Source organism: Musa acuminata, chromosome BXJ3-7, assembly GCF_036884655.1.
Source record: "Musa acuminata AAA Group cultivar baxijiao chromosome BXJ3-7, Cavendish_Baxijiao_AAA, whole genome shotgun sequence".
In the NCBI taxonomy this organism is placed as follows: Eukaryota; Viridiplantae; Streptophyta; class Magnoliopsida; order Zingiberales; family Musaceae; genus Musa; species Musa acuminata.
Window position 1 is genome coordinate 39,023,829 of NC_088355.1, and position 16,345 is coordinate 39,040,173.

The 16,345-nt window shown below is 39.2% G+C and overlaps 1 protein-coding gene and 1 long non-coding RNA gene across 8 annotated transcripts; both read left to right on the plus strand.

Moving 5' to 3' along the window:
* Positions 1-2,317: 2,317 nt before the first annotated feature.
* Positions 2,318-7,793, plus strand: LOC135642417 (uncharacterized). Of its 5 annotated transcripts, XR_010497968.1 has the most exons (5): positions 2,318-2,464; positions 2,798-2,897; positions 3,440-4,759; positions 4,845-4,981; positions 7,416-7,793. It is a non-coding gene; the product is annotated as an uncharacterized LOC135642417 (long non-coding RNA). The 5 variants fall into 5 exon arrangements; XR_010497967.1 differs by having other exon boundaries at positions 2,798-4,759; XR_010497971.1 differs by having other exon boundaries at positions 2,798-4,759; positions 7,455-7,793.
* A 2,226-nt stretch (positions 7,794-10,019) lies between these two features.
* LOC103974938 (protein LAX PANICLE 2-like) lies at positions 10,020-15,477 on the plus strand. Of its 3 annotated transcripts, XM_065158278.1 has the most exons (6): positions 10,026-10,090; positions 10,252-10,314; positions 10,445-11,083; positions 11,291-11,341; positions 11,465-11,537; positions 15,069-15,477. In XM_065158278.1, the coding sequence occupies exons 3-6, from the start codon at positions 10,485-10,487 to the stop codon at positions 15,231-15,233; spliced, it is 888 nt and encodes a 295-aa protein (XP_065014350.1). In that variant the 5' UTR covers positions 10,026-10,090; positions 10,252-10,314; positions 10,445-10,484; the 3' UTR covers positions 15,234-15,477. The 3 variants fall into 3 exon arrangements, with proteins under 3 accessions (XP_065014351.1, XP_065014350.1, XP_065014348.1); XM_065158279.1 differs by lacking the exon at positions 10,252-10,314 and having other exon boundaries at positions 10,020-10,090; XM_065158276.1 differs by lacking the exon at positions 10,026-10,090 and having other exon boundaries at positions 10,099-10,314.
* The last annotated feature ends 868 nt before the right edge of the window (positions 15,478-16,345 follow it).

Genomic DNA, 16,345 nt, shown 5'->3' on the forward strand with positions numbered 1-16,345 from the left:
CCACACTAATCTTCAGTATCCTTCCAAAGTCCTGCAAATGGGGAAGAGATAGTGGTCCAGCATGGGGGACAAGAGTCCCTCTGATTAGCCAAGGAGACTGCCCAGTGACCCACATGGAGCTTCTGAAACCCTCATGCAGCCACCAGGACCTCCATGAGGACACAGGCAAGTCATCCTTGGCTACCAAAGACAGACTCTCATCTCCATGCAAGACCTCTCTTCCACACCTCTCCTCCTTGGCTACTTGCTCAGACCTGCACTGCTTGCCCATGGCAGCCATTTATAGCGTGGCCATGGAATAGCTTGGATTCTGCTTGCCACATATACATATATGTGTGTCTCGACCATATCCTTACTTGGATCTCATGCCTCCTATTGCTTGCTGCCTTTACTTCAGCTGCTGCCCTCCAGAATATATTCTCCTAAGGATCACGAAACTCCTACGCGCAATCCAAATGCCAGGCTTTGTGGTGCAGAAAGGATTCCCGTAGATAAGAAGATAGCGTCGGAAAAGGAAAACTCTTCGCCATATCTCCATTGATCTACACATCTCGGTAGCCTTTGATTCGATGGAACCACAGGGATAGCAGAACATTTTATGCATTGTGTATATGAGTACTGCTCATCTTCATGTCCTCTTCTCTCTCTCTCTCTCTCTCTATCTATCTTCTCTTTATGCATGCGAGGCATTGTGCATGTTAAGATCGCATTGTCGATAAAGTGAATGGATATATCAAAAATGAAAGTCAAACACCCACTTGGGAAGAATCAAAACTTTGTTTGGTGGTGGAGATGGTCGATCGAACATTTTGCTTTTTTCTCTCTTCCTTTCTTTCGTATGAAGAGAAGGATGTGATGCATTAGGAATGAGCAATAGGACGTGAAGCAAAAGTCCCCATTGCTAATCTCACAAACCTCTCCTTTTACCGAAATCGATGCATGGCATCTTTCCTCGTTCTGCATGATCGACACAGAAGCGGCTCTCTTTCCACCACCACCGATCGATTCTCTGCATTAAAAGATACACGATATCATAAGATACCACGACAACATATTCCATGTTCGGCAGATGGCCAAAGCTTTACAGATGGACGGCAATAGCAGGCAACATGGTGGGCTATCTATAAATCCATGTGAAGGTTGAGTAGCTTCCTCGGCAGCAGCGAGGAAGGAAGAAAGGGCTTGCATGGAGACGAAGAGTCTCTCTGGCAAGCCAAGGATGACTTGCCTGCGCCATATGCCCTCTCGGTTCAGGTTTCAGTGCCCTAAAAACTCTCAGTGGGTTGGTTACACAGGCAGTCTCCTTGGCTAGTCTGAGTGGCTCTCATCCCTCACGCTAGACCTCAGAGTCTTCTCCGGTAGCAGCTCGTGAGTTCGCAACTGATACAAAGACAAGGGTTTCATCTTCCTGATGTATTGCACTGCGCTAATGCATGCAGCCATGCAATCGCATGTGTTCACCCTTGCAGAAGACTATGCTGTAAGGAGGAGTTCAACTGCATCAAGCACAGACGGAAGCAGATTTCTGCTACTGCTACAAATAAGTTGGAGTAATCAGCAATCATGTTTTTAGGTTTTTGTACTTCTCCATTTATTAGTGGGTTTCATCTTTTGATAAGTTGGAAATTTGATGCTTGAATAATATATTTAAAATATATTATTAATTATATATATAAATTTATTTATTTATTTATTTGAAATACTCAAAGAAGTGAGATGTTAGATGTTGTTTAGTTGTTTCTTTGATGTAATTATTTTACATTATTGTAATAATAATAATAATAATAGTGCCTTAACCATACAAAATAGTAAACAACCTTAAAATTAAGGTGCAAAAGAAATATAAAATATAATTATATATATATATATATATATATATAGTGTGTGTGTGTGTGTGTGTGTGTGTGTGTCACTCCAAAATTAATTTATTATATAATTATTCATGTAAAAGAAAGTTAAAATATATATTCTTGGAAAATCCAAAAAATGCATATAAAATATTTTGAAACACTTAAAAATAATAAGGATATTTTCAGGGTTATATTTTTTGTTTAAAATAAAAAAAACTTATTAAACATGGTTAATTAATAATAGTTAAAATGAGCTTTTTTGAATGAATCTAATGAAATGTATTTTGTAGAGTGGTCTTAGTAAAATTTGCTCGAGGAAAAGAATAATATATTTAAAAATTGCAAGGACCTTTATGTAAAAAGCATTAAATAAGAAAAAGGATTAAACCGCAAAATGGCGGACCAAAAGATATTTGATTTTTTTTTCTCATAAAACCCCTTAAGAATTACAATTAACAAAAGAAGCCCTAATCATTCATGTATTCGATCACCCACAGTCCTACACGTCACAGTGACGCCGCCGCGCCGTACCGGACCGGACCGCCCTCGCGACCCTCTTCGGCTGGCTGCGGGGGTCTTTTCCGGATGCTCATCCAAAATCCGGCGACCTGCAGGTTCGTCCACGTCTTTGACGAGTTGCTTCATCGATCCGTCGTCGGGAATTCGGCTTCTTGATGTGGAATTAGGGTTCTTGATCCTCGAAGATTTTTCCTCCCGCCGACTTCGTCTCCGATCCATTCGGATGAATTTCGATTTTGTTTCTTGATTCGAACCGATTACATGTAGCCTTTTCCTCATCGTATGCGGTTTGTGTGGGGAAAGACTGCGTTTTGATTCTCGAATGCGCATCCCTGTGACCGGTGGACTTCTTTTTGTGGTGAATCAAATCGTTGTCGACACAACCTTGATGATTAATTCAGGCTTTCTTTTCTGTTTCAATTTTGTAGTGATCTACAACAGTACCCAAAAACATTTTTCCCTGTTCGACAGTGGGAAGGAAAGGAAACAAGAATGTCCCCCCTAAATTGGTAGAGACACTCGAGGATGGTGAGTCTGATCCAAAACACTGCCTTTCACCAGTTTAAACAGTGAATAAAAGTACAATTTTGATCCTTTTTATTTGGACGAATCCCATTTTTGCTTCCCTAAAGGAGTTTCAGAACAAAATGAATTGAAATACTGAAATATTTCGATAGTAGTAACTTCTACAGAGAAACAAATTAGCTACTTTGGTCTTTCTATTGGAAGCCAAAGCAAGTAGCTACTTATTATCGAATATAAGGGTCATACTTTGATCATTGTGGTTGCACATTACTTAAAATGACAACAACAAGATGCTTCAGTAAGTCACTGTGATATTCTTCTCATTTTAATCTTGTTCATATGTAGAGAAACTCATATTTGGTATGAGACTACTTTGGTCTTTCTATCGGAAGCTGAAACAATTAGCTGCTTATTTGAGACTTGAATTATCAAATATAAAGGTCATGCTTTGATCATTATGGTTGCACACTACTTAAATGACAACAATAAGATGCTTCAGTGAGTCACTGTGATATTCTTCTCATTTTTATCTTGTTCATATGTAGAGAAACTCTTATTTGGTATGATACTGCTTTGGTCTTTCTATGGGAAGCCGAAACAAGTAGCTACTTATTTGAGACTGGAATTATCGAATATAAGGGTCATACTTTGATCGTTGTGGTTTCATTTTACTTAAAATGACAACAACAAGATGCTTCAGTAAGTCACTGTGATATTCCTCTCATTTTAATCTTGTTCATATGTAGAGTAACTCTTATTTGGTATGAGACCACTTTGTTCTTTCTATCGGAAGCTGAAACAATTAGCTGCTTATTTGAGACTTGAATTATCAAATATAAAGGTCATACTTTGATCATTATGGTTGCACATTACTTAAATGACAACAACAAGATGCTTCAGTAAGTCACTGTGATATTCTTCTCTTTTTAATCTTGCTCATATGTAGAGAAACTCTTATTTGGTATGAGACTAGTTTGGTCTTTCTATCAGAAGGCGAAACAAGTAGCTACTTATTTGAGACTTGAATTATCAAATATAAGGGCCATACTTTTATCATTGTGGTTACACAGTACTTCAACGACAACAACAAGATGCCTCAGTAAGTCACTGTGATATTCTTCTCATTTTAATCTTGTTCATATGTAGAGAAACTCTTAGTTGGTATGAGACTACTTTGGTCTTTCTATGGAAGCTGAAACAATTAGCTACTTATTTGAGACTTGAATTATCAAATATAAGGGTCATACTTTGATCATTATGGTTGCACACTACTTAAATGACAACAACAAGGTGCTTCGGTGAGTCACTGTGATATTCTTCTCATTTTAATCTTGTTCATATGTTGAGAATCTCTTATTTGGTATGAGACTACTTTGGTCTTTCTATCGGAAGCTGAAACAATTAGCTACTTATTTGAGACTTGAATTATCAAATATAAGGGTCATACTTTGATCATTATTGTTGCACATTACTTAAATGAAGCCAACAAGATGCCTCAGTAGGTCACTGTGATATTCTTCTCTTTTTAATCTTGTTCATATGGAGAGAAACTCATATTTGGTATGTGAGAGTTGGTTTCATGATCCATCCGAAAGCAAGTAGCTATTACGTTTGGCACAGGATATGTGATGAACTGTGCAATGAATTCTGCTCTAGTTGGGAAGGTCTGTACAAATTAAAGTCGGTATTACCACATTAATATGAGTTATGCATTTCCAAATATGTGTTCAGATTGTCCTATGGGTTCTTATTCACTGTGTCTCAATTCTTCATGCTCCTAAACAGGGAGGAAAATTGCCTTTTGGATTCCTTGATTTTCCAACACAAGGATCTGGTGCAACAGTCCAGATTTTTCCAACACAACAGTAAGTTTCATACTGTCTTCACAAGTTCATCCTAAATTGCATGGTGTTGTCCTCTATCTTGTATTTGATTTCGGGCCAATCACAGTTGGGAGAGGCGAAGGAAATTGCTGAGGGAGAGCCTCCGCCTGAAAAGGATACTTGTTATTTGTCGAGCAGATGTATAGCACGCAAGGGAAGCTTTTGCAAACTTCCGGGAACATGCGTATCTGCAAGAAATACAAGGTTTGACAATGATGAATTTCTATTTCTTTGCTTCTTGTCCAATTACCATTGTCTTTGTCATGCTGCACTCCATGCTTTCCCAGCATCAAACCAATATTGGCAGAATTTAAGTATCTTATAAAAGAAATTGAATTAGTTTGCATATACATATTCAATGCCTTCTTTTGGTTCAAGATTGCATGTAGTTGAGGCCCATAGGGTATCTCTATGCCACTTCAATGTCACCTCCTGTTGTTCTACAAGCTCTATCTGCAAGTAAGATTGTTCTTGTTCTAACATCCCAACTTGATCAGGACTCTTTTTAACTGGCCATAAAAAAGTAGTATGTACATACACAAATAAAAAGAAACATATATATATGTATATGTTTCTCCATGTGTATGTATACATATGTATAATAGTACACTGTTCCAAGCTAGGCTGTTACAGTCACACAACTGGAGAATTGATTTTAAGGTAGTTATAGAAAACACCTCTGATTTTTGACTTGTTTCAAAAGCACTTTGAAAGTTCTGCTATATCATCATGGTAGTAACATAAGGGGTGAACATATAAAGGGAGTTCAATAGTAGCATAAGGCAACCATGAACGATAAGGCAATGTCTAAACAGAGGAGAGAACAGGGTGGATAATGTCTCCTTGGCATGATTCTTGGGAGGTAAAGGGCAAGGGAATAGTATTCCTTTTGTGCATATATGGCAGGCTCTTTTGTAACATTATCTTATAAAAGCTGTAGTTTTGCAGTAAGTTTATTGTGCCACTGTACATTTTGATAGTCATTAAACTATCAAACCGGAGCCGGGAAATCATTTATCCACCATAGATGAAGCTCCTCAACATATCTTAGATTTGCTAGGCCCATCAGCTTAGTTTCATCGTTAATGTTATAATAATGCCCGCCGGTGTTTGGCATGTGACCATATTGTTCTTTTTCTCCTAAATTTTCTGTCCTGATGACATAGGATTTACTTAGGTTGGAGACATTATAACAGTGTGAGTAATCCTCTTCAGATATTGAATTAGACAAGGGAGCTACATTTCTCAAACTGGCATATGTAAACCTTATGCTGGTGAAACAAGATTGTAATCTGTAGGAGCTGCAAGTAGATGCTCTCACTTTTGGCTTGATAGGTGAGGGGGAATGAATAGCTTTTCTGTAATGAATAGTGTTAGAATCTCATAGATATGAGTCTTGAAAGCTTCCTAGTCCTCGGTACTATCGCGTTAAGTGATGTATCACTTTCATCTCACAACTTGTCCATCAAACCAGCATTGATAAACAAGGACAATAATAATACGTTTTTTTCTTCTTAAAAGGAGAACAAGAAGAGTCAGTATTAAGTGAAATCTGGTCTAACTTGAGAAGGTGGATTGATTGTGACCTCTTATTGAGTCCAAGAACAGTAATTTTTAAGGTAAATAAATTTAAGATTTTTTTCAGAAAAAAAGTATATAAGATTTCTTAACTTGGATTTCCTCAATGGTTTATCTGTGATAAGATATGAGAAAAGTGACTAGTGACAAGGGTATCTCTCTGCAATAAGGCTTTCCTGGATGACATTGCCAAGCTATGAGAGCTTCTGAGGATAGGTCAGATGCACAAGCCTGCTTGCCCAAAAACACTTGCATATAACATGAGACTGCAACAGAGAGAAAAAAAAAATAGAGAAGGAAAGAAGAATAAAAACAATAAGAGAGAGAGAGAGAGAGAGAGAGAGAGAGCACTCAGAAGAGGCATGCATGTACTCTTTTGCTGGTTTGGCATCTCCAACTTATCACCAACTTGTCAGAATGCCAGGTGGACAGGGTGGTCAGGCAGAAACAACAAGGTGGGGGGGGGGGAGGGGAAGGAAGAAAACAACAAGCACTTCAGAGAATATATGGAGAAGCAGAGGAAGGCCACTAAAATAGTCAGTGGTTGGAGGTGCGTGAGATGCATCAGAAGGAGGAAGATGGCATGGCTGTTGCCTGTGGCCCACAGTATCAGCTCTGTGACCTCAAACATCTTATCATGTCATTCTTTTTTGTTCCTTCTTGATAGGATGGATCAGTGTGGGCTATCATGTGGGATGCCACATGCAAACTGCTGACACCCAAAAGCATCGAGAGGGGGGAAAAGAGGACGTGAATCTTTTCTTCTTGTTGGCATGCACTGCATGTGTACATTCCAACGTTGTTATAAATAATGTTAAAGAATATGCATGATCATGTAAACTACGATGCCCCCCCACCCCCCAGCAGCAGTGTTTGAAGATTAGACAACTCGGAGACATGCATTGAAAGCTAGGATGCATCCCATGTTTTGATTCCAAGATGTTTGTTTGAATCTTTTTCTATCACTTTATCATATATGGATGATCTGATGGTAATCCTACTTGTGTTAGTTGTATCGTATACGAGAGTTTTAACTAATGGTTAGAATGTGTATGTACAGCTTTTGAACATCCAAGCCAACTTCGATTCAAAGATGCAGGAATCATGCAGCATATACACTTGTCAGGTCCAAAGGAACTTACGGCAATGAGCTGCAAAGCGCTAAAAACTAGTGGCTGCACCCATGCATGCAGTCATGCGCTGCATGCAGAGAGCAGTACGTACTTGCTAAAGCCAATAGGGTTGGTGAGATCAGTAGCATTTCCTGCTCGCCTGCGAACAGTGAGCTTTCCTGGAATGGGGGACACTGCAAGCATATCTTTTGGCAATAATGAGTCATGATGTCGACCTAGCTACGTAGCTGTAGATCGTGGCATGAGAATGGAATTAGTAATGAGTATATATATATATGTCAATTCATCTATCTATCTATCTATCAGTCTTACAAATGCTGGCTTCGGTGTGTGGAGTTCCAAGTTGCATGAGGACCAAAAGGGGCAAAGGAAGAGGAGCCATGCAGGAGAGGAGGGAGAAGAAGCCAAGCAGGTCAAGTCCCATCACTGATCCCTTGGCTGCAGCGTTGGCTTTGGTGGCTTTGGTGGCTTTGGCAGCAGCAGATGCCCTCTGCCAAAGGGATCCCAAAAACCCAAGGCGAGAGTGTCGCGTGAATTGGCATCCTCAGCTTTTTAATCATAAGCTGCTGCTGCTCGTGGCGGTGGTGCAGAAGAAACAGGAGGAAAAGGATCCTCTCTTTTCCTCCTCCTACAACCTCTCTCTCTCTTTTGGACCTCGCTTTCCACTGGACAATGTGGATACAAAGCTCGGTCAATGGATTGTGTGCAGTGGCTCAAGTTGATGTCTGATTGATGGAGCCACTGACACCTTCAAAAGAACACATCAGCCAACTCTCTCTCTCTCTCTCTCTCTCTCTCTCTCTCTCTCTCTCTCTCTCTCTCTCTCTCTTCTACTTTGTTAATTCACGTATTATCGAGTTATTGTGCACTTGTGGAACATCGATATGCATGGTACAATATACTGCATGCTTAGGAAGGATGTGTGTGATCCAGTTAGCAATGCAGTACTAATCCACTATATGGCCACAAGAGTTTAATGAAACCCCACGTTCCTTCGTCCTCTCTACCTGCAGGCACATATCGATAGCAGCAGCATTGGCACTCGTGCTGATACACTCCTAACATACAAACCTTCTATGGAGGAGAGAAGCCACAGCCATGTACCTCTTTTCTCTTCCGGCTACTTTATCTTGATGGCCAAAAATTGAAGAAATAATAATGATAATAATTGACGGTTTCTAAGTATAAGAGACTTAAGGAACTATCGATCATCTCCTTAACTTTACATGTAATCACGTACTAATAAGAACCCATTGCATGCACGTTTGAGTTGAAGGGCCGTCAAGAACAGCAACAACTCCAGTTCTATGAAACCACTCGGTGATCGATTCGATCGCCTCGTTGATCTCAATCTCCATGCACTACTACTGCATAAAAAAACATTTCCTGAAAGAGAGAAGTCATCTGCTTAGGTGTGTGCATGGCATGGCGTATCCAAAGCTTACTACAAAGCAAGGGACGATGGTTGGGAGGCCCACCATGTCTCTGCTGCAGAGGCATCTCCTCTGTGACCGATGAGTAAAGGGACACTCCCGAGTCTGGACACCAACTCATCAGGCACGGATTCACACTCATCATTCCTTCCTCCACGCAAATCCTCCACTTTGTCTCTCTAAATTTCCTTTGCCAGCACACTATTTCTTGGGCGACGCTCGAAACCATCCATCATTCTTTAAGAAGACAACGCTACCTTAGTTGTCCACATCAAACTGCAAATCCTCCCTCTCTCTCTCTCTCTCTCTCTCTCTCTCTCTCTCTCTACACAGAAACACAGTGACATCCGTGACCATTGATATGTGTGGTATGAAGAGTTGGTGATCATTGAAGTGCTTGTTGCCGAGTACGTACTTGTAATAGACAACAACATCATAACGATGTTGTTAGTGGGTGGCATGACATCTCATTTATGGTGATAGATAAAAAAAATAGTTCAAGGCAATGGATATAAATTGAAACTCCAGTATTGTGATGATTAATTAGATCATCGCTAAAGAGTGTGCCAACGTTTTAACGTGCAGTGCATGTTGAATGAATGTGGGAATTATTTAGTCATATAGATCATAACAGCTCATTCGTCTTCTCATTATATTTTCCAAGGACATAACAACACTATTTCTCATATCTGGAACCTGATGATGATCATGTATCATATATCATATATCATATATATAAATATGTATATATATATATATACATATGTATATATGTATATATGTATATATATATATGTATATATAAGTTGGTCAATGCTTATACTCAATCTATGTGGACACAGCAGGATGGTACGCAGCAAAGCAGGCATGCTTCTCTCTCTCCTATTAGTATTGGGAATCACACCGAGTATGATCTCCAAGAGGTATATAAATAATGACATGCAGACATTCTAAATGTGTATACGATTGTCTATTTAAACAAAGTACTTACTTGTGCATGACCCAACTGAATGGACTTTTTAGATGCACACCATGATATAAAATATATATGTATATTAACCTCTCTGTCTCTCTCTCTATCTATCTATCTATCTATGTGCAGCACAAGGAATCAATGGATGGTCAGATATTACTACCCTGCCTCTTCTCTGTGGCCTCAGTTGAAAGAGGTGAGAATTCTAACACATCAACCACAAGTCATCTCTCTCTCTCTCTCTCTTCGTTTCTCAGGCACAAGGAATCAATGGAAAGTGAGATCTCAAGGCTCTCCTCCCTCTGTGATCCTCTAGTAGATTGTTAGTGAATTCTCTCTCTCTCTCTCTCTCTACAGAATTCATTTCCTTAGCTAAGTTACAAACTTCAAGGAATTTGTAGAGAAACAGAAGAGGATCAGGTAGGTATTCTTTCTATATTTCTATGCTTCACCTTCCTCCATGGCTTAATTATCATTTGTCATACGCTTTTGGTGTATGCTAACCCTAGCTTCTTCTATGACTTGCATCTTAACACTTTCATCACCAAAGGATTCCAAGGTTGGTTGACCACTATCATCAATATGAGACTATGGCCCCGGCGATGAACCTCCTCCGGCCAACCCACTGCGATGGCTACGGTAGCGCCTACTTCGACGACAGTCGACGGGATCATGAACAAGCATCGGGTCTGATGGCTGACAAGGCCACTGGAACCAGCGACGGACACGAAGAGGGGGACAAGATCGGAAAAGAAGCCTCCAAGGTCGATGGCGACGACGGCCGCGGGGGATGGCTCCAACTGAGCATCGGAGGCGGCCGTCGCTCCAACTATCCCAAACTACAAGATCCTTCGCCGGTGCTGGATCCGTCAAGTAGCAACGGTAGGAACAAGGGCGATCCGCCGGAGTTCCACTTGTTCTGCCGCAGACCCTCCGAGCCACCTCCGGCCTTGGCGCCGCCGCTGTTCCCTGCGATCATGGGAGGGTACTGCCACCAATGGCCGGAGTATCCAAGCCCAAGCTCCACGGCGAGAACATTCACCCCGTCGAGCAGCAGCCGGGGCCAGTTCGTGTGCCCGTCGGCTAGGTTCAGCTCGCCGCTGCGGCTCGACGGGGAGATGAGGGTGGTGAGCCAGCCACGTCGGCCGCAGACGGGCATGTGGCTCGTTCTCCAAGCAGCACAAGACCAGTGAGTTGGAGGGAACTATTAGCAGTGTGCATATCATCCCTTTCTTTGTTCATGCTTTCATCAGTTTCCAAGTGCTTCTCTTGTCATGAGCTTCTAGTCCACTATCTATTGATGCAAGTAGGGAAAACACATGCATCACTGGAATAAGATGGTGGATTTATGTAGGTTGTGATCCTGGGTGTTCACCTTTTTCTCTTTCATTTGCAGGGTAAAGGAGCCTTTCCTGCCTCAGATACCCAAGAGCTACTTGAGGATCAAGTACTTTCTTTTCCTCTTCTCTTTCCATCATCTTCCTGCTCTTTTTCTCTTCTGGGACAGGGAATGTCATGATTGGAATTTAAATACTTCTTCTCCTACCTATAAAGAGGATTCATTTTGTAGGGATGGAAGGATGACAATTAGGCTGTTGATGAGGTACTTGGCTAGTAAGCTTGGGTTGGAGGATGACTCACAGGTGCTTTACATCTCTTCACCACTTACCTTCTTCCTATAATTACTTGTGTACCTCATTTTGGATGCATATTGTTCATATATATGTCTTTGTTTTGCTTATCATATGATCATGATAGGCTTGCATTGGCTTAACCAGAAAGAAAAAGAAATAAACCACTTTGGATGAAAGCAATATAAGTTTCAGTGTGTCCAGAAATAGATTGTAGGGTTTTTGGATCATAGTTTGGAACTCATTGACTTGGTTACAAGTGTGCTGGCAACATATGATGATGAAGGATTTTATTGGCATAAGATCTAAATTTTCTCTTAGCAAGAGTGTTTACTATATAATAGTTCATGATAGATATGCTATATACTAAAACATATATATACACACACATATAGAGCATATAAATGTATCCTCTCTACCAAAAATGAACAAATAAATAAATGAGCCAATGGAAAGAAAAATAAAAAAGCGAACATATCTGTTTCAAAAAAAAAAATGCAATCATACGAATTGAGCTCATCATCAAACATGTTATAGTTAGGTCATTACTTAGATTCTAACAAAAGATAAACATATTCTCGGAGTTTTAGGAACTTGTAATTCCAATGCATCTTATAACTCTAAAAAAGAAAAGATGTGTTGATAAAGATCATGAATTATCATTTGTGGAAGATGGTTATAGCATAGCACTATGAACATGAAAGAAGAAACTAACTCGTAATTGTTTGCACTATTCTTTCACTGATAAGTTATATTTGCATTTGAGTAAGTTGGAAGATTTGTATGCTTCAGCTACTATTTATACGGATTTAATTTGTTAGCCTTGTTACATGTGAAAGTTGAACAAAAAGAAATGAAACCTTATGCCCCCCCAGTCATCATTTCTTTGGCCTCAACGTGCTTCATGCCATGCATGTACTCTTTAGTGGTCCTTGCCAGCACTATAACGTGTCTAACATATGTACTGGTCTGACTTGAGTAGTACCATTTGTACCATAATGATACGTAGTTTCCTTAAGCTAACATATGAAAGATGCATGCGTTGGCTAACCTAATTGATAAAGACTCTGATACAAATGCCTACAATTTAATTGATAAAGACTTTGATACATTATTATAAGAACCTAAATTCATCACTTATCTTTTGAATATATATATATATATATATATATATGGTATAAGGCATAGTTATCAGAGTTGATGTCTAAGTTTCATTTTAGTAAATCAATCAGTCAATTATGAATTTAATAGTATATTATAATTTTTTTTTATTTTTTTTTGCCTCGTTTCTCTCATTTTCTTTTCTTTCTTTTGAATTTTCTTTGTCATCCATCCTCTCTTTCTCCCCTTCCTTCATGTTCTCCCCTTCCTAGTATTCTACTGGGCAACCGATTGAAGGATAGAGAAGAAAATTTTAATTGATGATATTAATACTATTCAAATATCCATAATTATAATTAAATTTGATTCATAAAATAAGGGTATTATAAAGTCTTGGAAAAATCAGATGGTTTAAATCAATTTTTTTGACACATCTGATCTTTTTATAAAATGGGAACATCCTAAAATATTAATTAATTAATTAATTAATTAAATTGTATTGTTATAATGATTAGTTAAACTCCTGAAAAAAAATATAGGGTTCAGAATTAAAAACTAGTTTATAATAATTTATCACCAAATGACAAAAAATATATACATGCAGTCCAAGACAGTTTGTTGTTGAGTGTTAAAATTTGAGGAAATATATATAATATTCCTAGAAAAAGATAAGGGATATATCTATTTGCCATTTGACTTTGTAATGGAATTAAGTCCATCTATTAAAAAAAACCATGATAAAATGAAAAGGGGACAAAGTTTCTTTTTCTCCAGACCCACTACTCCCTAAAACCCTAATACTCATGCCTTTTAACGAGTATATATGCATGAAAAAACTCGGATTAAAAGGAGTAAGTGGACTTTCATGTTTCGAAGAGGTATGCATACAAAGTCAAGATCTGAAACGATGCATGCACTGTGTTCCGACTTGTCAAGTTGCTGAATGGCAAGGCACAAAAGGCATGCAAAGGCGAAAAGGAGCGTCCATGGAATTTGTATCCACAGTAGAATGGCTCTCGGTAGGAGGAGAGGAATGCATCAAGACACAGAGAAAGAGAAGGGACCACTTCCCAACCATGATGAGTTGTGGCCAAGAAAGGGAAAGTGTCTGCACTCCCTCCTCCGCTCTGTGGATGCGTGAGAATATTGACTTGTTTTGGCGTCCATGGACGGGCAAGGCGACGTGGGAGAGACGTGCATGAGATCACATGAGCAGGGTTTGGTGGTGGGGGAATACTTGCCTGATTCCTTGGCGTGCCTATGGGATCGTGTCTCCCCTTCCTTTGTCTCACTCACTGCCATGGTCTGCGTTTGCTATGTGGCAGCACTTATCAATATCGAATCCCATAACTTGATAGTTTAGGATTGAAGGCAGTGAAGGATGGGATTAGGGCTGTGGGGTTGAATTCCTAGTGATGGATGTGAAGGGAAGCAGAAGTTAGTGGTGGAATTGGGCAGCTATCATCATGATGTGGTTGCTTTAGTTGGCCATGAAAGGGAGAGTGTTGAGGTCCACGTAGCCGTGGAGGGGATAGTGGGCTACTACGGGTAATGGGCAGAGATGTCATCAGCTTACCCTGTCATGGCGTCATAAACTAAGATTTAGTCGAAGGTGTTGTCTAATTTCGATGTGCTATGCTCGAGCTGTCATGCATGCAAAATATTATTATTTGCAATATGATTATAATCATTTATAGATGAGAAAGAGAATGAAATGAGGTGAAATTGGAACGTGAAACCAATATCTACCAAGGAAAGAAACTTAAATGAAAAGGAATTAGGGAAACATGACACTGGAGCTGGTGGCAACTGACCTCTATATTGACCGCAGCACCTCCTCCAGTGATCTCTAGCTGTGACCTCCACCACCAACCACTTTCTACTGTGAGACAACAGCCAAATCTACAAAGCATTTGAGATAGGGTAACAGAGACTAGCAAGAAAGAAAACAAAGAAGAAAATGGGAAAGCTTAGTGGAGGAGGGGTTATAAATTTTACATGCATAAGAGGTTTCTTCATCAAGAGGTAGACAGACCAATAGCATATCTGGATACTCTGCCCATGGGTTAATTACACTCTGTTAATTTTGCTAATTAAGGGAAATGACAAAAGCCAGGCCGTAAAATGAAATGATAACATTGATGTCATATCATAATAAGACCAAAATGAGAAGCCTTTACAAAAAAAAATGTTTCTGATTTGATTCTTAATAGAACCAAATTGCATGATATGATACAATAACAATGCAGATTAAACATAGCACAAACCTATATTTAAGCCCAATTTAAAGTCAAAATAATACAAGGTTTCATCAAGGAACTTCTGTATGTGAAACCAAGGTGCTCTGTGTATTTACTTTACTTACCTGAAGTTAGCATAAGACTGTTCAGCTTTCCTTATCATCCTTGCTTCACTCTAATGCATTAATGTCGACTAAATCAGGTGGAGATTACTTGTCGAGGCCAGCAGCTTTCTCCTTTCTTGACACTAATATATGTTCGGGACAACATCTGGTGTTCACTGGAAGCAGTGGAGCTGCACACAGACACATCTAGCACCAAATATGTCATGAACCTCCTTTACAGAAGCAGAGGCAGATGCAGATAGAATGAATCCTTGCCCTGCTTAATCGCCGAATTGAAGTTTTTTTTTCCTCGAATGTTGTCTTCAATATGTTATGTCTCTTCACTTATCAAGCTCCTGGGAAAAAGAAAAATGGAACTATGATCCCAATCACTAGACCAGATCAACATGATGTTATAAACCATAGGTGCAGTGTACTTGGTGCCAATTCGCTTGATTTTTTTCTTCCCTTTCTGGTTCACTAATTCAAGTTCCTGCTTCCAGATCATTTTTATTGTTCTAATATATTGTTTGGTCTAAATTTTACCTGTTTGGCATTCTTTTACGACCTATAGATATGCACCAGATTTTAATGAAGATTAAAAAAAAGGGGTTCAGGGATCATAAAACTGCATCAAACAAATGTATAGAAGATGAGAATCTGGAAACTGGTTTACGAAAAATAAAGCTACATGAAGATCCAGATCTAATGAAGAACTAGGATAACCATATACTTCACACAAAATAAAAGAAGCATAATAGCTAGCTTTAGCTGAAGCATAATACCTCAAACAATATTTGCATTAGTTATGTCTCTACCACCTAAACTTTTACTTCAAAATATAGCCTGTAATGATAACTCTTAACACTTCCCCTTTATATGTGAATATACAATTAACTACCTACAAGGAAGAAAAAATTGAACTCGATAAGAAGGAAGCCTTCCCTAACCAAATTAAAGTTCCATTGAATTACGCCAAGTACAGCCATCATGGCCGGTATCTGCTAAACTTGTCTACATATATCGGATAAGAAGGAAGCCTTCCCTGAACAAATGAAAAGTTCTATAGTTGAATTATGCCAAGTATGTCCATAATAGCCAGTATCTGCTAAACTTGTCTACATAGCATGATAATATGGTTCAGATATTGGATCTTAGAAAGATAAACCTAATAATGAATTTGAGTCCTTAGTTAAAACCCGATAACAACCCTAATTGTTTTCCTTCCATATATGCAAGTTTATATATATGTTCATTTAGTGTTTCTATGCTAAGTATAACTAGTCAAGAACCCCATCCATGTTTTAGTTAGAAACTTTAGTAGGCTTTCTACCATATGTGTGCCTCTAATGAATATCTGCCACCCCAACATAGC